We start from the raw sequence: 20,671 nt of genomic DNA on the forward strand, positions 1-20,671 counted from the left end.
TCAAATACGGAAGAAAAACGTATAAAATATCCCGTCATATACGACCTCTCGTTAAATGTGTATAGAGATGTTACGAAGAAGTTTGGAAGGAAGTAGCAGAGATCGTCGGTGCGTCTGGCGAGTATGTAGCTAGTACAGACACGCGAATCAAACAACTGATTCACGCTGATTAGCGTGTTATTTAATTTAGGTTTAACTTTAGAAGCTGTAACTTTAGAAGCTGTATAAATGTGTGTGTGTTGGACAGGCCACGCCCACAAGCGACTTCCTAGCGTGAACGAAGGTTTCAGCGAATCAGAAGAGCACACTTCACCTTTTTCTGATCGGATTCGTGCTCTTCCTCCATCCGAGCGTTCTCCTGTCCCTCCCCTGACGGCGCGGCGCTGCCTTTCTCCTTCTTGTGCTTCTTGTGCTTTTTGTGTTTCTTCTCCTTCTTGTGTTTCTTCTCCTTCTTTTTCTTCTTCTTCTTGCCGCCGTCTGCGTCCGAGTTCTAAAAAGAAAAATTAGTATAATTATTAGATACTGCACGTGTAGATTTACACGAACAGAACTCTAGCATACGTACATCATACATACACACTGATCTATTTTAGTGTTTATTATTTCTACTTATTTTTATTTTATGCTACTTCTGATGTATAGATATTTATGGAAATTCTCTTTTCTTTTATGTTACTCCTCCTGTTTGTGCTGCTGTGTCGATTTGAATTTCCCCTACAGGGGATCAATAAAGGTACATCTTATCTCTTATCTCACACACACACACACACACACACACACACACACACACACACACACACACACACAGAGAGAGAGAGAGAGAGAGAGAGAGAGAGAGACACACACACAGAGAGCGAGAGAGCTGAATCGCTGTAGTCAGTATTAAACATGAATTCTCCACATTAGGACACGGTTATTAAACTTCACCCAGGTGTGGCATGTGGCTCGAGCCAGAACAGTTTAAGATAACAGCTCTGTAATCTAAAACAACGGTGATATACATCAATAAATACGCTATGTTTAGCATTTTTATTTCTGGCATGAAACACACACCTGGGCATCTGGCCATTTTTTTTTTTAATTCATAGCAAGTTCAACAACTGCAGATGTTAACATACACATCAATACGTACGTCATACACTTCAAAAATGGACTCATTTATCTACCCATCCACCAGCCTCCCTACGAACGCGTGCCAGTATGTTATTTTAGTGACCGTAATGCTAGTCCTGATGTTAGAACTGCACGACTAACTGCTGAGACACAGTAAATACGAACACACAGTTCAGTTAACTGCAGTCCAGGCACCTGAGACTGCAGATTTCTTCAACCAGATGATCTCCTCGTAAAGCCTGGTGGACTCCCTGCACCACCCCGAGACTCTTAAACATTCACTTTAAGTGTGCTTGATCTTAAACAGCTCTTAAGCCCTATTCGGATTGGATTCTTTTGTCAGAGGGACGCCTGTAATCATTTTTCACACATCTCCTCGGTGATCAAATGAGTAGGTTTCTAGCAGGTTGTACGGTCTACGAACCGGATGCTTGAGTCTCGTGCGTCGTTAGATATTTAAGGAGCTAGCAGTGATACAACTATTCATTAGATAAATATAAAGTAACGCTTTATACCTTCAGTTGCCGTTATAACGACTCCTTTAAATCAGTCTGTAGGATCTCGCTTTTTTTTTTGTTGTTGTAAAAAGATATGCTTTCCCAGGTAGTGTGTGGAGTCGAGGTTTTACCGCCCAGACCAGGTGTATGCTCGAGTGCTTCTTCTAACACACCTGTTTTGTGATTCAAACATCTTTATTTCCTCTAATGCAAAGTGACATCAGCATTAAAAAAAAAAAAAAAAAATCATGAACGTGTGTATCCGGACTAAAATGATCAGAAAACCAAAAAAAAAAGTTCGGAGGAAAAACAGCAAGTCATTCAGCCTGTAACTTTCCTCAGAGGATGACATGGGAAACACTGACGTGGCCGATGTGGGCGAAAATAAAATCACAGCGTATCTCCTGTAAAATAGGAAATTAATCCCGTCCGAATAGGGCTTTAGTTTTTAACAAGAGCTGCTCAGTGCACTAGTACCTGCACACTAGCCAAATCAATCACATATCTGTAAAGCAAGGAAGGAGAACCGTGTGTTAAAATCAAATCAGCGAAAAAAATAAATAAATAAAACCCTACTTGTGCGTTGCACTTGATATATTTAGGCTGTTTTACTTCAAAGATCTTAAAATGACTTGAACTGATTCAGCTACAGGTTACAGACAGAAAATATACAGCGTGAAAACGCAAGCGTGGAACGGTAAGTACGTAAATAAATAGAACAACAAGAACAATAATTAATACTATTCTTAAGAACGACCATAATAATAAAACTTTATAGCACAATTCTTAAAAGATAGTTGAAACTAAAACAGTAAAATAGGCAAATAATAAATCTCCAACAAATTACCTTTTCATATCTTGATGTGATTTTTTTTTAAATATTAAAACACACCACCAGAGTTTTTAGTTTTAACCACATTACTAAAAAGACTCAATAATTTGGAGAAAGCCATGAGTTCGGAACGCATTTGAAGCCAGGAGCTGGAAGAAGCTCGTTTATTAGTGTCGGTTATCGCTGTTGTACAGGAGGACGACGTTATCTGATAAAACGAGGCACATTATTCTCTCATTAGCACATTCAGTAAATAATCCGCCACCCATCAGCTTTTATTTATACTGTGGACTAATGAGAGAAGAAACCGGCACGGTGTAGAAGGCAGACAGGTTTTATTAAAAAGCGGTTTTATACTTGGCTGAATATATATTTGGAGTTTACTTCCTGAGGCTGGTTTAAGGTTAAATGTATTAAATGAGACTCGGACACATGCTGCTGTGGGGCGGAGCTTACCTTATTGGGGGAGGGGCTTGGCGAGGCGCTGCTGGCCTTCTTGGCCGGAGGTGGAGGAGGAGGAGAGCCGCTGGCCGAGCGGGCGGGAGAAGGAGACGGGGACGCAGACGCAGGAGCCGGCCGCTTGAGAGACCCGGAAGCTGCCGCTGAGGATGCTGGGAAACGATCGGGAGAGGCAGAGCGCGAACGGGATGACTGTCTTCTCATTGGCCGTGGGCTCTGAGACCCTCTGTTAATAGGGGGAGAGAGAAAGAGAGAGAAAGGAAGAGAGACAGACAGACAGAGAGAGAGAGAGGGAGAAAGAGGAGGAAAACATGAAAGAAAGGGGGAGGAGAGAGTTTGAGAGGAACAGAGAGAAAAACACAGGCAGACAGACAGAGAGAGAGACAGACAGAGAGAGAGAGAGAGAGACAGACAAAGTGATGGACAGAGAGAAAGGGAGAGGGAAAGACAGAGAGAGAGAGAGAAGGAGGGAGAAAGAGGAGGAAAACAAGAGAAAGGGGGAGAAGAGAGAGAGAGAGGAACAGAGAGAAAAACACAGGCAGGCAGACAGAGTGAGAGAGAAAGAGAGAGAGAAGTGGGGAAAGGGTGGAAAAGAGAGAGAGAGAAAAACACAGGCAGAGAGAGAGGGAGAGAGAAAGAGAAAGAGAGAGATTTAGAGCTTACAGTTTATAAGAACATGTTGGTTTCAGTTTGGTTGCTTGTATGAGATGATTATGGACAGATCGATGTTCACTCTCGGCCAGTAAAACAGTTATAAGAATAATTATGCAGCAAAATACCTTTTAAAAATCCTCAGCAGGATGTCAGTATTATGTGGATTTCACTTTTATTTATTTATTCAGGAAATAAACTCACGGTGCGGAAGGTTATATAACGCTGCTCTATAACCGTGAACACATTCCTCCACTCTTCCTAGGAGTTCTTCTTTATTTTACTGAACAGCTCCTTATCCACATGCTGCCCTAATTACACTCACCCTGGAGCTTTTCACACCGTTTCACACCTCTCTGAGACTCATTACAGTCACATGACTGTGTTTAACGCTGCGAGTGTGAAGACACACACACACACACACACACACACACACACACACACACACACACGCTGACAAGGCATCTTTGCATAGCTGAGAGAAACCTGCTGGCTTGATCTTTTACCAGTAGTGAATACCCTCCCTCTCTCTCTCTCTATCTCACACACACACACACACACACACACACACACACACACACACACACACACACACACACACACACACACACACACACTTCTGCCCTACAAAGGTAAACTGCAGTAATTACATAATCCTTAAAACAAAGTAAAATGGCTGCCCTAAGGTTATTTAAAGTTATTTAAATGTTCTTGGTTGAACATTTAAATAACTTTAAATAACCTTAGGGCAGCCATTATGATATAGGTGATATAGGTAAGGGATAATACAGGCGAAAGACAAAAATCTAAACACGTAAACATTTTTAAGGTAATTTTATACCACAAATTCATGACAAAACCCTTTCTTTTCAACCAAAGAGCAGCTCAAGTTTCTAAAATATACTTCAAATTTGTTACTTTTGATTGGCAGTTACTGCAATTTACTGTGGCACAAATTCAGCACTGCTTTTGAAACAAACGAGGAATAAGTCAAGCGGAGACCTTCACTGCAATTTCGACTCGCTTATGTTCACAAATTCAGCATTTTATTCCTTATATGGTTCTTAATTCTTCAAAAAAAGAAAAACCATGCCATGTGCTACATGAACTGAATCTGATTCCTCATTTAACACAAATTTCGACAAAACCGGCTCACCTCTGCGTGTTGCGTGGCTCAGGTGTACGCGACACCCTGCGGATGGCTCGGCCGTGAGCGGGAGACTGCCCCCGGCGCTGAGGCGACGACCCCGCGGGCGGGTATCTGCCCTGTGGGCTGCCCTGACGCCCCGAGGAGGACATCGGCGGGCTACGGCGTGAGCGTGGAGGGGGAGAGGAAGACGAGCGAGGACTGCTGCGCTTCGGAGGAGCGGGCGAAGGAGAAGCGCGTCTCTTATGAGCGGGAACGGGCGAGGGGCTGTAGCGCCGCTGGATGGGCGGGGAATAGCGGCGAGGAGGCGGCGAGGGCGACCTGCAAAAACAGAGCGTAACGTGTGTAACCTCTAGAAGATGTTGCTAATTCTGTGAAATTTCGTTTGTCTCTTTCATTAGTTTGGGATACAAAATATTCGTTCATACCATCTTTTAAAAAAATAAACAATAAAATCAACAGTAAGGTTGTTATACCTGCGTCTGGGTGGAGGCGATGGAGACCTACGTCGTCTGGGTGAAGGCGAGCGGTGACGTCGAGGAGAAGGAGAACGTCTCTTTCTGCATTAAAAAAAATCATGAGAATTAATCTGTCGCATCTGAATTGTGGAATATGGCACTCTTTGCCACTTTTAAATCATCGATATAACAATTTTTTGATTTCTAAGTTCTTTAAAACTTTTATTTCTCTTTCGGCCGTACGACTGAACACCTGACTCGGTAGCGCACAGGGCCACGGCGCAGGCCATCATTCTAAATACAAGATGGCCGACTACAGAGGACAAACGAGATGATGTCAGGTGGCACAATACCTTGGCGACGCATCCCTGTGCCGTCTCCTAGGTGACACGGGTGAGCGACTCCGCCTCCTCCTGATGTCGCCATTCCTTGCCGGCGGCCCTCTGCCTGGCCTCCTCGGCCCTTCGTCCTCTGAGGATGAGGATGATGATCCAGTCTCTAAACAAAGACAACATACACACATGCATTACTATTTTATACTATGTACCTATTTTTTAATCGAATAGAAATGAAGGAGGGAAAAAAAAAAAGGCAACCTGAAGACGACTGCTGATTCTGCCTGCGATACTGCCGTCGCTGCTGGACGGAATCGACCGCCGCGCCCTTCCCCAACTTATCCTCCTCTGAAACACAGCAGAGGGGTCTCGTCAGTCAACACACACACACACACACACACACACACACACATCCCCAGACTCCCATTGGTTGTTTGCTAAATTAGATATTCTGTCAAATTATTCCTTAAGACACGTGCCATCAAGTTTGCAGCGTGTTAATACATTAAAGTGCATAAACAACCAACCAAATCAAATCACACACACAATGACACAACACCCCACACACACACACACACACACACACACACACCTGATTCTGACAGGTCTGATCGTCTGGGTTTAGGAGCAGGAGACGGCGACTCGTTTCTTCCAGCGGGTCGCCGATTCGAACCTGAAATTCACAAAAGATATAATGAAGCCAAACAGCCTTCCACTTCAAACATACTAACTTCAAACAACACTAATATCTTGACAAAGTACTAAATCACAATACAAACAAAGTAGAAACAAAGTGCTAGAAAGTAAACAAGTTACTACTTTAAGTCATAAGTTAATTGATTACAGGAATTTAATTGGTTGTAAACCTGATTTGTGCTTTTTAGGAAATAAGATCCAAAAACAAAAAAAAAAAATTCAAGCCTTAATAGCCAAAATGTCATCAGCTCTCAGTGTATGTGTGTGTGCGTGTGTGCGTGTGTGTGTGCGTGTGTGTGCGTGTCGTACCTGAGGGGCTGCGGCGCCTCCTGCTGGGGCTGGAGGACGTATCAGTGCGGCGTGGTTGTTTCCTGGGTGGTGTGACGGAGCTGCGTTTAGCGGGCCTCTTATGAGGCGAGCGCGAGGACGAGCTGCCTGAAGACGAGCGAGAACGCGAACGCCTCCTAACAGAGAGAAAGAGGACGACACGGAGTCAAAGAACAACGTACGCAAACAGAAATTATCTATGTACACACACATATATATACAAATATAGAATTTAACCAGACATGAATGCATACACCTAATACTATGTAACCATGACAACAGTCAAATATTGATTTAGACAAGTATTTACACTTCACTACCACAAATATACAGAAATATACAGAAAATACATATACATACATACATACACACATATATATATATATATATATATATATATATGTACACATACACACACACACACATTAAATTTTTCCCACAGCTTCCATTTTAATTTGTCTTCTGTTTAAAAATCTAATACATGGTTTAAATTTTCAGGGTTTTATATCCTATGCACCATTAAACAAAACATTTATAAATTATCCTTACTTTCTAATAACGCTAGAATTAAAATCAATATCTGAATTTTTTTAATTCAGATTCCTACGGCACCAAAAGGAGGCGTACCTGCGTGCAGGTGAGCGGCTGCGCCTGTGTCTGGAAGGAGGCGGCCGTCTGGGGGGACTCCTGCGTCTGGGGGACACGCGTCTCCTCGGGCTCGGTTTGCGCCGGGGCGAGTATGACCTGCGATCAGAAGGTAACAGTATTACCACCGGCGACTACACACACACACACACACACACACACACACACACACACACACACACACACACACACACTGAAGCTTGTGTGCAAAAGTCTTAGGCACTATTTTTTTTTTAGTACAAACATTGTTATAGATGTTTATTTTCTGACTTCTACATTATTGATTCAGTACAAAAACATTTTCGATTCCAAACATTAGTTTTCCAGCACAAAATGAAATGTTACAGAAAAATGTTTGTATGTCAGTAAAGAAAGCAGCAGATTCCATAAGAGACACTTTTCAGATAAAAACATAATGAAGGCTGCTGGGTTTCGCTGCAGAAATAAGAAGCAAGTCGACAGTCAAAGTCTCCAGAAGAACTGTGGCTGCTTCTGCAAGATGCTCAGTAACACTTCCAGCTCATTTCCTTATAAAACTGCACACACTGCACCTCAGATACTGCTTTATTTTATTTAAAGCGAAGGATCGTCACATTAAATATCGACTCTGTTTCATTTATTACTGTTTACTGCTCTTTATAGGATTTTTCACACACACACTCACACGAAGCGTAAACCTCGGTTTACCTAGAGCGTGATCGATGGCGCCGCCGGGGGCGGGGCGAGCGAGACCGCGTGCGATGGCGTGGACGATCTCGGCGTCCGTCTTTCTCCCGGTCCCGGTCTCTATCTCTCGGTTTCGGTTTGTCTTCTGTCTTTGCAGGTTTCTCCGGAGACACGTCCTTGGGAACCTCGGACACCGAATCCGGCTTTGCTTCGTTTGCCAAATCGCTGGACAGGAAGAGAAAAAGTGCGGTGAGGCTTCAGATCAAAGCGGATTTTTATTATTCCAGGTTTTGATTAGCTGTGCAGGGAGTTAGGACTGAACACCTTTAAGTGTGTGCTTTAAGTTGTTCTATCTTGAATTTATTGTCTACTGGTAAGATAGGTTTCTGACCTTGTGTACTTGACTCAGTTGGATCTCGATTCTCGCCAGTAGAATTGTATTGTATATTATTGTTGATTCTGTTGTGTTGTTTGGAAGTGTCTGTTAGTCGATAGGGCCTTTCGCACCGCTTTAGTTCCAGGGCTAAATTTACAGGACTAAAGTACAGGGCGATTTTGTGTGAACTATTTCCCAGTACCGTTTAAAGGGCTGCATTCGCACCGACAGCGGGCACTAGGAAGTGACGTAAGCCGGTCGACAGCGACGTCATTTGTGCGCGGCGTTCAACAACGGAAACAAAGAACAACAACGTAAATTCTCCCACACCACCCCATTGCTACGCTCCCTCCACTGGCTTCCTGTAGCTGCCCGCATCAGATTTAAAACACTGATGCTCGCCTACAAAGCCAAAAACGGAACAGCACCCACTTATCTCAAAGCTCTTATCACACCTCGAGCGCCACCACGCTCCCTCCGATCCTCTAGCACTGCTCGATCCCACCATGTCTCAGGGTACAAGGAAGACCTGCATCAAGACTCTTCTCTGTTCAGGCACCAAGGTGGTGGAATGAACTTCCCCGAGATGTCCGAACAGCTGAGTCACCGACAGTCTTCAAACGACGTCTATAGACCTACCACTTCCTAAAGTACTTTAGTTAGCCCTTACAAAACCAAACAATAAAAAATAAAAAAATTTATTGTCTTAGCGCTTTTCTATTACCTCCCCAACAGAGGTGTATTTTTGATAGACTTCAAAGCACTATTGTAAGTCGCTCTGGATAAGGGCATCTGCCAAATGCTATAAATGTAAATGTAACACCTTGGGATTGCTCTCCTAACTGATAATTATAATAAATTAAAAACATCTCCAAGCATTCTCCACAGTTACCTGGTAGAGGAAGCCTCCTGGATCAGCGGTTCTGGTTTGGAGCTCTCTGATTGGTCGGGCTCGGGCTGAGGCTCGGGTTTGTGACTGGGTGGACTGGGCAGGGGCAGAGCCGGTGGGCTGGGTTTGCGTCGAGGCGAGCGAGAGTGGCTGCGTTTCCTTTCGCGCTTCGCCGGTGAACGAGATTTTCTCCTGGAGTCAAGAAAAATTAAAGGAAAGGTCTGAGTTCAAGCCGTAATATTTATTTACACAAATCAGGTATTTCGCAAAATAATAATAATAATAATAATAATAATAAAAAAAAAAAAAGACCTCAGCATCTATTACTTAAACTTACCGTTTGGGACTCCTGGACTGAGCTTTCTCTTTGCTCTCTCGGTCTTTCTTATCTTCGTCTACCTTTTTCATAACTGCCAGGGACTCCTGTTCAGACAGACGAAAACAAACATCGCAGTTTAACAAAACTGATCACAGAAATCATAATTTAATAAAGATTATATTGGTAAATCATAAAACATGCCAAATAAACAAGATAAACAGGGGTCTTCACATGACGGGCCACAGCCAAGTAAATTATTTCAGCTAATCCAACCAAGCCCTCAGAACATACTGCTGCAGATCTGAACAATGTATAAAACACACACTTTTAGAGCGCAGCGATTCCAGTAAGTATGAAAGTAATTCCACAAAAGGTGTTTGAGGCGAGGGAAGTGATGATTTAGAGGTGCAGTTTGCTAAACTGGTAGCCCTGGTTGGTCCTCTATTATCGCTAGCTAAGATAACCCTGCGCTCACATGAGCAAGTGACGAGTGATCGGTCATTTTCTATGTACATGCACGACAAAAAGCTGTGTTTTTAGCGACAAAGTGAATCAACTTGATGCAAATTAAGGACTGAGCGGCACAGCGACAAATCCAAACGACTGCCTCAGACCAGTACGATCTTTTCACTTCTCCTGTCACAACTTCAGTCCCGACCTGCAGTTAGTTCCTATTTACTGATTGACTTAAAAATTTATAATTTGTGGTTTCATCTCATCGTGTGATACACGACTTCTTGGGAAATGTGTATTGAGACTTTACGAAGGAAAAAAAGCTTGGAATGAAGTAGCAGAGATTGTTGGCATCTTTGGGGTGTTTTTTTTTTTTTTTTTTTTAAATAGCTAGCATGCTGCTGTGTGCTGCTAATTTGCGAATACGAAGCTTGAATCATAACGTAGTAACATTTCACATCGGAAATAAAAATGTTTGACAGACGCTACGCGCCTTGTCACACACTACTGCGAAAAGGAATTAGCTTTATGTAGCTTCAACACAAAACTAAAGAAATTAGTCACCAAACATGTACTTTATACACCAATAATTATTTTAATCACATCTCTGACCTGTCTGAGCTTGATCTCCTCTTTCTTCTGCTCGAGAAAGGCAGACGGGATTCCGGCGATGTTCTCCTGGGCGCTCAGCAGCAGGGGCCAGAGGTCCTTCATGAACTCGCGTGCGTTCTTCCCGTTCAGGAAACCGGTCAAGTTAATCTGCATCATCTTACCGTCAGGATTCTACAACACACACATCGAGGATGGAGAGAGAGAGAGAGAGAGAGAGAGAGCAGAATGGTGGAGGGGGGAGCTTAATACAGCGACAGGAAGTGAGAGCACAGAACAGAAAGGATGGGCTCTGACTGATCAAACCTAATACTTAATACCAAATTCTTAAAACACCAACCTAGTGTTTACAATAAGGTGCTTTCTTCTGCCTTTCTAAACCTCTGGATTTGATTATTGAAGCATCTTAGATTCCAGAAATCTTACTTTCATGATTAGTTAAAAGCATGCATTACTTCTCGTCTTAAAAAGAGCCCTCCTTGTAGAGAGAGAGAAAAAAAAAAAAAACAACAAAATGTATAGACATGATAATGAGACCAGAACTCCTTGCATTGCAAGATAGGTGAAAAGCTTTGCCCCGCCCTCCCTCTACCTCCCCTAACTGCTGTGACACAGCAACAATAAATCCACAATACAGAGTGTGTCAAAAACCCCAAAGAGCCAAAGTACAGTCCGGATGTCTTCAGTGTGTGCGCATCCTCGGGGTTGGGGGATTGGAGCGCCCGCCGCTCCTGCACAGACAGGGACGCTCCGTTTGGCTCGCTTCCGCCTCCCTACTGCTTGTGACTCAACCACCTTGAGTATAATGTTATATCACTTATCTAAATTGCAAGAGACGAACAAGCAATAATGAGTACACAGGGCATGGAAAAATTTCTCTTTCTTTCTTTCTTTCTTTACTTTTCTTTCATCAAAGTCAGAACTAAAGCATGAGTAGAAATATAGAAAGTAAAATATCATCTTAGGTGTTTAAACCCTTGCTAATAGTGAACTACTCAGTAATAACCTATTTACTAACTTCTACTCCTTTTTCCTTTTCCTGCGCCTTAATAAAAGGCTGAACAAAGATCACGGAGACGGGACGACAGCTTTTCCGAAACCGTCGTCGCCGTCACCCTCCTCCTGCACGCCGACTCGTAAGAACAAACTTTACGTAAACAACTTACCGGTGACCAACTAATCGACAGCCATGTTTCCATCCGTGAGTTTAATCATCTAATTTATCAAACACATGTATATGATAATATATTTATACCACAGCGCTATTGAGTCCTGGATTTCATCAGAAGGTGCGGTGCTAATTCACGGTAGTTTATATTAATGCGCTCGTTCTAATACCGTTTCCATAGCAACAGCTCGTTCACGGGGATTAATCGTCGAGGAGAGACGTTTATTTAACATTTATGGAAGGAGTCTCCAGTGTCAGGGCTTTGTAACAGTTACAGGTAAAGCCATAACTTTTTTAAAAGGACTTTTAAGTTTTGTTTTTTTCTTTGTTTTACATTATTTATGGAAGGAGTCTCCAGTGTCAGAGGTAAAGCTGTAACTAAGTTTTCTGACATCTTCACTACAGAGGAGTTTCTCGTTAACATGACAAGCTGTTTTTTTGTTTTATTTATGTCAAGAGAGAAAACAGAGGCTGGGGAGGGAACGACTGTTTATAGCTGCTGTAACGCGACAGAAACTAACTTGTTGCACACAACATTAAATGCAACTATAAATGGATAAAAAGTATGATGTGTCACTCTTTAATAAACATATTGCTGCCAAATTGCTGTGGTATATATATAAAAGGGGAATAAACACTTTGGGGGCGTGCTGTTATAAGGAAATAATCAACTTCAGGCTAGTAACTGCGACTCCATTTCACCTCACAACCCCAGCGTTGATTATTTTCCTGTAACGGCACACCGCCAAGTGTTTTATCGTTTAAGAAGTGTAGAAACAAGGTCATCCTGAACCCAGTTCTAATTTGCATAAATGTTTTCTAATGAGAGAAAGAAACTTCCAGTAAGACAGAAGCCTTGTTTTTTTAAAATGCACGTATACTTGTATTGCAAATATAATATAGTGTAATGTAATAAAATGTAATAAACATCTAATATAAAGTCTCTTTATACATAAACATTTTCAGTTTCAAAACTAAATTTATTTTCCAAATCGAATTCCAACCTTTGCCGTTTGTTACAGGATCCGAAACGTTTCCTCTGATATCTGATCCACTGTTTCGTTTTTGCTGGAATCAGCCCAATAATAATAATAATAATAATAATAATAATAATAATAATAAGTTAAACAAACAAGAACTTTATTCTTCATTCAATTATTTTGTGTGTAAAAACACTTTGATGGAAACATTGCTTGTGAAACTAATGCAACACGTTTTCCTCCCTCAACATCTAAAACGCTCAACATTTTAAATAAATAAATAAATAAAACAGATGTGTTAAAGCATTACAAGAAATGTTTATGAAAGTAAAGAAAGAGAGACAAAAAGTATTTTTTTTTTTTTTTTAAAAAAAAAAGGGGGGAAAAAGGTATCACATACAGGGATGATTGTTTAGGTCCGTTTTCTGTAATTTTATTCTGTAATTTATTTATTTATTTATTTTTTAAAAGAGAGACAGATCCAAGAAAGAACTTGGTATATTTTTCTCAGGTTCTTTTGAATAAAAAGAAAAAAAGAAAAGTATATTTGAATTATATTCACGTCATTCATATGGGGTTTGTATTTATGGTTTCCGATTTTTTTTTTTTTTTTTTTTAATCTGAAATCTTACATCTATCAATTTCAAAACAAAATAGGGGAAAAAAAGTACAGAATATTTAAAACTAATATCAAAACTCACTTATATTCAAACACAAACCTGTTATTTTATATATACACACTACTGAGCAAAAGTCTTAGACACATGCAAAGAAATGCTGGAGAGAGAAGACGCCTTCAAAAATAATGAAACTAAATGTTTCTACATTAAATAAAATACTGTAAAGAGCAGCAAACAGTAATAAATGAAACAAAGTCAATATTTGGTGTGATGAGCCTTCGCTTTTAAAAATAAAACAGTATCTGAGGTGCAGTGTGTGCAGTTTAATAAGGAAATGAGCTGGAAGTGTTACTGAGCATCTTGCAGAAGCAGCCACAGTTCTTCTGGAGACTTTGACTGTCGACTCGCTTCTTATTTCTGCAGCGAAACCCAGCAGCCTTCATTATGTTTTTATCTGAAAAGTGTCTCTTATGGAATCTGCTGCTTTCTTTACTGACATACAAACATTTTTCTGTAACATTTAATTTTGTGCTGGAAAACTAATGTTTGGAATCGAAAATGTTTTTGTACTGAATCAATAATGTAGAAATCAGAAAATAAACATCTATAACAAAGTTCGTACAGAAAAAAAAATTTAAAAAATTGGGCGCCAAGACTTTTGCACAGCACTGTATATTATTATTATTAATTATATAAGTCAATCAGATTTGTCTCTTTTTTTTTTTTTTTTACTTCCATAGATATTCCTTATATAAAAAGAATGAAAATATCTTTATCATTAATCCCATAACTGTATCGTTATAGATGGTTAAAGGGTTTTGTTTTTTGTTTTTTTTTTCCCCGCTCATGTGTGTATTTCTATTTGGAAGTGTTTTTTGCACATTTCAACCCTGGAAATAAAGAGAATAAAAACAAACTGACACGTTTCATCACTGACATAATGCCAAGCCCTGATCGAAAACTCACCTCAAAGACACAAAGCTCATGATGAAGGGAGACTTGGGGTTCAGCGAGACTTTGGGCTCAGCTGAGATCTAATTAGGTGTTGGTGCTATACTTCAGTTGCAAGGAATAACATCCATATTGGTTCAGGCCTTTTAAATCATAAATCACATCATCATTAGAAACAAAGTGCCGGTCAGAAGACACGCTGATACACATCACAGCATCTTGAGAAAGTACCATACCATACCAAACCATACCATACCATTTCTTTACCCAGTGCTAGCACAGAATAAATCGTGCCTCTGACTTTTTTTTTTTTTTTTTTTTCTTTTCTCTTGTGTCTGGTTACAGTAATTTTTTTTCTTTTAGTTAAGTTAATGTCTCATTTCTGACGCATTCACTCCTCTCCAAAAAGCCTGGCACATATCCGAGTACAAAGAAGAAGAAGAAGAGAAACAGGGAAATGGAAATGGACGGATACCTTCTCCTCCAGCTGGTTGAAGACGAACTCCACGACGACGTCGTCCTCGAAGCCGAGGATCTCCGTGACGCGCTGCGTGATCCACGGCTTGATGACCTCCAGGTTTACTTTGGTCATGTCCACCTGCGATTAGATTCGTCCAAAAAACAAAGCTGTTTATTTAGATCAAAAAAATAATAGTAATAAAATAAAATAAAAAAAAATAACAAAAGAGGAAGGACAACTGTGAAATTCTGTGGGCGCTAAATACAGCGGCTTGCAAAAGTATTCAACCTCCACTGGAATTAACGAATAAATAAATAAATATTTAGGCTATAAATATAAATAATATAAATAAATAAATAAATACAAACGTAAATGCCGTGAAACGCTTATTGCAAGGGCTTGCGATAATTGAATGATTTTGATACTTCGAAAAGTCGTGAAAAGTTTTAGTTTTTGGGCGATGCAGAGAATGCTTTCTTTTCCACAAAAAAAAAAAAACAAACAAACAAACAAAAAAAACATGAAACGTGTGTTGGTTGTCGTTTTCATTTTTTTTTTTTTTTTTTAGATAGATAGTAAATTGATTTTACACGCTTATAGCATTAACGTAGCGCGTATCGCATTATTTAACAAATTCACACATTTTTCTTCAATATCATGAAGCACCTAATAAATACACACATTCTTCCTATCAGTGTTTTTTTTTAAATTTTTTTATCAAACTCTTGTTCTCTTACAGCGAATTTTCAACGTCAAAATTAACTCCAGTTCCGCAAGGATTTCAAAGAAAATTAAAACCTGAAAAATGCTTTTTGCGTAAGTATTTAACCCGCCAGGTTCCCGGAAGCTCCGGATGAAAGATACCGTCTTAACAAGGACACAAATGACTTATAATTGACCTTCATCTGTGAAATATTACCAGCTCATCACAAGACGAGGCTGAATATCATACACACACTTACGCTTACACACTGTAGTGACATGAAGCTCAAGTTGCATCACGATGCCTTGTTGATATAAAGTTATTACTAAATTAGTGATGAACCTCAGATGAAGTGTCACTGAAGAGACGGTCAGTCTGAAGAAAGGAGTGAAAATGAAGACTAAGGAGCATAGTGAGGAAGTTAAAGATAAGGGAATAGAAGGTCATAGCTTAGGAACAGCGTGTAAAACTAATATATATATATATATATAAAACTATATATATAAGAAGATGGAGATCCCAGTGAGCACTCCTGGATCAATAGTGAGGAAGTGAAAGCTGCATCACATGACACAAGCACTGCCTCAAACCTCAGCGCATAAACAAGACAGAGGCGAAGCCATAGTGAAGGTGATGAGAACAAGATCGAGATACCGGTATTTGCACAAACCTAAGGTGCAGGATCATGCCTCAACTAACACCATCCCGATAGTGAAACATGGTGGTGGCGGCATCATGCTCTGGGGACACTTTTCATCCTCAGAACGTGGACGTCTTACCAAAATTGAAAAGAGAATGGAATGGAGCAAAGTACAGGGAGGTTTTGCAAGCTTCAGTCTCCAAAAAAAACTGAAGAAACGTCAACTTTCAGCAGGAGAATCTGTGGCACTGTTTGAAAATTGGAGTCAACAAACATCCAACCAGCCTGAAGAACCTAAAGAACCTGGAGAACATCTGTCAGGAGGAACGGGTGAAAATCCCAAACAGTGTGCAGAGAAACTTCTCAGATCCCAACACACTTACAGCTGCTACTGCAGCAAAAGGTGGTTCTACTAAGCACCAATCTGAAGGAGATGAATATTTATTCTTATTTAAAGATCTCCTGACAAATAATAGATTTCAACTTTGAAAATGGATTTTAAGAGCAGAATGGGTTGCAATAAAAAAAAAAAATACTGGCTGGAACAATCTGTTTAAGATGACTTAAGGGGGTTGAATACTTTTGCAAAGCGCTGTATTACAAAATATTGATAATATATCTAATCATTAGAACACAAATTTGTGTTTTGTGACTTGATTTAATGCGCAGTTTGTCTTATTTTCCCATTTTTACTCATTCATATGAATTTACATTCATGCGATGTGTTAAAGTTTGTTTGTTAGTTTATATATATACCTCAAAGATCTGGACTTTGGCGTAAGGGGCTTAAAGGAGGATCCTCACCCATTAACAAAAGATTTGTTATAAAGGAAAAGAAACGTGCTACAACGCAAGCTGATCACACAGCCCGGTTACTTCATACCTTTTTCTCCAGACATTCTGCAAACTTCAGCTGCTTCAGCAACTTCTTATGTTTGTTACTGAAGCGGTTATCCTGCTCCGCGCTGGTGCCCTGCAAAACGAAGGGTGCCATTAATTATTAACACTGAACTGACACAAGGATACAAAAGTACGTTCAAAATCACCCTGAACATCGTAAACACGCGGGTGACCACTTTCACTTTTTTCTCTGTGTGATGTTCGATTTATAATTACAGAAAGAGAGAGAGAGAGAGAGAGAGAGAGACAAAGAGAGAGACTGAGTGAGAGAGAGAGAGAGAGACAGAGTGAGAGAGAGAGACAGACAGAGTGAGAGAGAGAGAGACAGAGAGAGTGAGACAAAGAGATAGACAGAGAGAGTGAGAGAGAGACAGAGAGAGACAGAGACAGAGAGAGAGAGAGAGAGAGAGAGAGACAGAGAGAGAGAGAGAGACAGAGAGAGACAGAGAGAGAGACAGAGAGAGACAGAGAGAGAGACAGAGAGAGACAGAGAGAGAGAGACAGAGAGAGAGAGACAGAAAGAGAGAGACAGAAAGAGAGAGACAGAGAGAGAGAGACAGAGAGAGAGAGACAGAGAGAGAGACAGAGAGAGAGAGAGACAGAGAGAGACAGAGAGAGAGAGACAGAGAGAGAGACAGAGAGAGAGAGAGACAGAGAGACAGAGAGAGAGAGAGACAGAGAGAGAGAGACAGACAGAGAGAGACAGAGAGAGAGTGAGACAGAGAGAGAGAGAGACAGAGAGAGAGAGAGACAGAGAGAGAGAGACAGAGAGAGAGAGACAGAGAGAGAGAGACAGAAAGAGAGAGACAGAGAGAGAGAGAGAGAGAGACAGAGTGAGACAGAGAGACAGAGTGAGACAGAGAGACAGAGTGAGACAGAGAGACAGAAGAGGGATCAGTGTTTTATTCCTCTTATACCACAGCAATCTACTAACGATTACCATTTTTACCATTTATTAATCAATGACTTTTTATCCATCTATAGTTACATTTAACATCATGGAGCAGTCGGTCTCCTGTAATATAATCAGGTCCTAACAGTAATTATTTCTTAAACAGTCCATAAACTTTGGGCCATCACTGTCTTCTTGAAATAAAATCAGGAAACAAGATTACTTCAATTAAGAGCTATTTTTTTAAATATATTATTTCAAAAATATTATATTTAATATCATAAATTAATCATCCTGACTTCCAGCAATAAAATAAGCAGAAATCACACAATATTTATTTGAAAAAGATGACATGTCATTTTAACTAATAATAATAAAAAATTATTTGGATATGAAATAATTTATGCATAAAAGGGTTAAATAGTGTACAAAAGTGTAACAGATTTGGGGCCATTTCTGTCGTCTTTAATTAAGCTCTGAGAAGATTATTTCATTTATTTAAAAAATGTAAATTATTAAAAAAAAAAAAAAAAAAAAAAGCTGACATCTTTAAATAATTCCTTCTGACATTTCCACCATGTGTCCCATTGCAACTTAGCCAAACCTGCTAATAACTCACTATAAAATAACAGAAATTAAAAAAATGATGTCTATTTAAACCACATATTATAAATAAAATAAATTAATTAAATTTAAGAGTTTTGTTGTGTAACTTACCTTACATGAACTCTCAAACATTCAGCTAGTTAGCATAACACAAGGCTACGGTAAAAACCTAACGTTGAACAGTTAATATTTTTATACTTTAAATATTATTTAATATTTTTAGCATGTAGAAATACGCCACACTGTTTCCATATAGTTTAAATTTATAATCTCAGGTGTTTATGTTAAAATTATTTACAGAAAACAGGCCTATGGTAAGTGCAATGCTAACACCGCGCGCACTTATCCGCCATTTTGTCTAACCTGCTCAGCACTACAGGTTTGTAAATACAGCACGGATTATAAAATACAGATTATACGATTCACAAACCACACGATCCAGTCAGAAAGATATAAATACGTCCTTCGAAAACCTTGTGAAATATGATAAAAGTGTTACTTACGCGGAAAAATCCCGCGTCCATTTTATAACCGTGGGCAAAACGAACGACGGTCCGCGTAAAGACAAGCTAGCGCATCCCACAATCCACCGCGGCGCCTCTCAGCTCGCTCTTCTCCTTCTTCACTTCCGGATGGAGGGGGTCTGCGCGGTGACGTCATCAACCAGCGCCAAGGAGGCTTCGCTATCATGAGATTCTCAACTCTTTTTTTTCCCCTTCTTCTTCAATATATATTTATGGCAAAAAACTGTGCAACATCAAGAAACAAAAATGTTCAATAGTTTCATGTGAATATAATCAAAAATAAATGATTAAATTAACAACAAAAAGTAAAATTACAACAAAAATAAATGATAAAAATTAACAACAGTAAAAAAAATGAATAAGCATAGAATACTGTTTGAGTTTTAAATGAAATCAAAACCATGAAGCTGAACAATTGACTAACAAGATTTCTTGTTTTGTTGAAAGTGTAAATTTTTAATGTAATTACATACACTATATGGCCAAAAGTATGTGGACACCTAACCATCACACCCATATGTGGTTCTTCCCCAAACTATTAGAATGTCTTTGTGTGCTGCAGCTTTACAATTTACCTTCACTGGAACTAAGAAACTCAAACCTGTTCAAGCATGATAATGCCCCCGTGCACAAAGCGAGCTCCATTAAGACATGGTGTGTGAAGGTTGGAGTGGAAGAACTCGAGTGTCCTGCACCGAGCCCTGACCTCAACCCCACTGAACACCGTCTGCACCCCAGACCTCCTCGACATCCCAACATCAGTGCTTGACCTCACTAATGCTCTTGTAGCTGAATGAACACAAATCCCCACAGCCACGCTCCAACATCTAGTGGAAAGCCTTCGCAGAAGAGTGGAGCAAAGGGGGACTAGATCTATAACAGGATGTTCAACAAGCACATATGGGTGTGATGGTCAGGGGTGCACACACCATATAGTGTAGATCAATGGATAAAATGATATACAGTGCTGTGCATATGCAAAGAAATATTGTAAAGCAAAGATGGCTTCGAAAATAATGACATTAAAGGTTTCTACATAAAAAAACAACAACAATATATTACAAAGCGCAGTCAACTGTATTAAACTAAACAAATTCAATATTTGGTATGAAAACGCTTTGCTTTAAAAAAAAAAACATCAGTGGTATCAGGCACAATTTGTGAAGTTTTATAAAGACATTAGATGATAAGTTTTACTGAAGATCTTGGAGAATCTGCCACAGTTCTTCTGGAGACTTTCGCTGTGGCACTTGTTTTTTTTTTTCTTTTTTGTATGCAAAATCCAGCAGCCTTCATTTGTTTTTTTTTTGTTTTTTGTTTTTTTTTGTCTGAAAAGTGGTCTGTTATGTAATATGTTGCGTTCTTTACTGACAAACATTTTTCTGTAACATTTCATATTCGGTTGGAAAATTAATGGAGAAATCATAAAATAAACATCCATAAAAAAAATTTGTATTTAAAAAATAGCATGCCTAAGACTTTTGCACTGTTCTGTATATTGTAAAATTTATTACAGAGTGTTCATCAGGGTTAAATCAAAATCAGGCTTGTCAAAAAGCAATAAAGCAATAAAATATAGTAGCATTGAAGAGTTATTATATCATCCAAAATAAACTAAAACATACAAATTGCACTCGTTCATCTTCAGTAAGCACTTTATCCTGGTCAGAGTCACGGTGGTCCGGAGCCTATCCCGGGAAACACTGAGCCTGAGGCGGGAATACAGTTGCGTCTCCAATGCAAGACACTCATTCA

At 39.8% G+C, this 20,671-nt stretch overlaps 1 protein-coding gene across 3 annotated transcripts in view; it reads right to left on the reverse strand.

Moving 5' to 3' along the window:
- srrm1 (serine/arginine repetitive matrix 1) overlaps nt 1-19,049 on the reverse strand; it is a 20,169-nt gene extending 1,120 nt beyond the window's left edge. For 2 of the 3 annotated variants that reach the window (XM_053237391.1, XM_034308062.2), the window contains exons 1-16: nt 18,896-19,049; nt 16,878-16,967; nt 14,667-14,789; nt 10,476-10,646; nt 9,429-9,514; nt 9,095-9,283; nt 7,848-8,051; nt 7,143-7,259; nt 6,498-6,652; nt 6,085-6,165; nt 5,754-5,840; nt 5,511-5,655; nt 5,176-5,259; nt 4,709-5,020; nt 2,899-3,127; nt 314-490 (exon numbers count right to left, since the gene is read on the reverse strand). In XM_053237391.1, coding sequence (XP_053093366.1) covers nt 314-490; nt 2,899-3,127; nt 4,709-5,020; nt 5,176-5,259; nt 5,511-5,655; nt 5,754-5,840; nt 6,085-6,165; nt 6,498-6,652; nt 7,143-7,259; nt 7,848-8,051; nt 9,095-9,283; nt 9,429-9,514; nt 10,476-10,646; nt 14,667-14,789; nt 16,878-16,967; nt 18,896-18,916 — 2,271 coding nt within the window. In that variant the 5' untranslated portion in view covers nt 18,917-19,049. Of the gene's footprint in view, nt 1-313; nt 491-2,898; nt 3,128-4,708; nt 5,021-5,175; nt 5,260-5,510; nt 5,656-5,753; nt 5,841-6,084; nt 6,166-6,497; nt 6,653-7,142; nt 7,260-7,847; nt 8,052-9,094; nt 9,284-9,428; nt 9,515-10,475; nt 10,647-14,206; nt 14,334-14,666; nt 14,790-16,877; nt 16,968-18,895 lie in introns of those variants that run through there. The other variant, XM_053237392.1, reaches the window with a different exon arrangement.
- Between the last annotated feature and the right edge of the window lie 1,622 nt (nt 19,050-20,671).

Source organism: Pangasianodon hypophthalmus, chromosome 10 (assembly GCF_027358585.1).
Source record: "Pangasianodon hypophthalmus isolate fPanHyp1 chromosome 10, fPanHyp1.pri, whole genome shotgun sequence".
In the NCBI taxonomy this organism is placed as follows: domain Eukaryota; kingdom Metazoa; phylum Chordata; class Actinopteri; order Siluriformes; family Pangasiidae; genus Pangasianodon; species Pangasianodon hypophthalmus.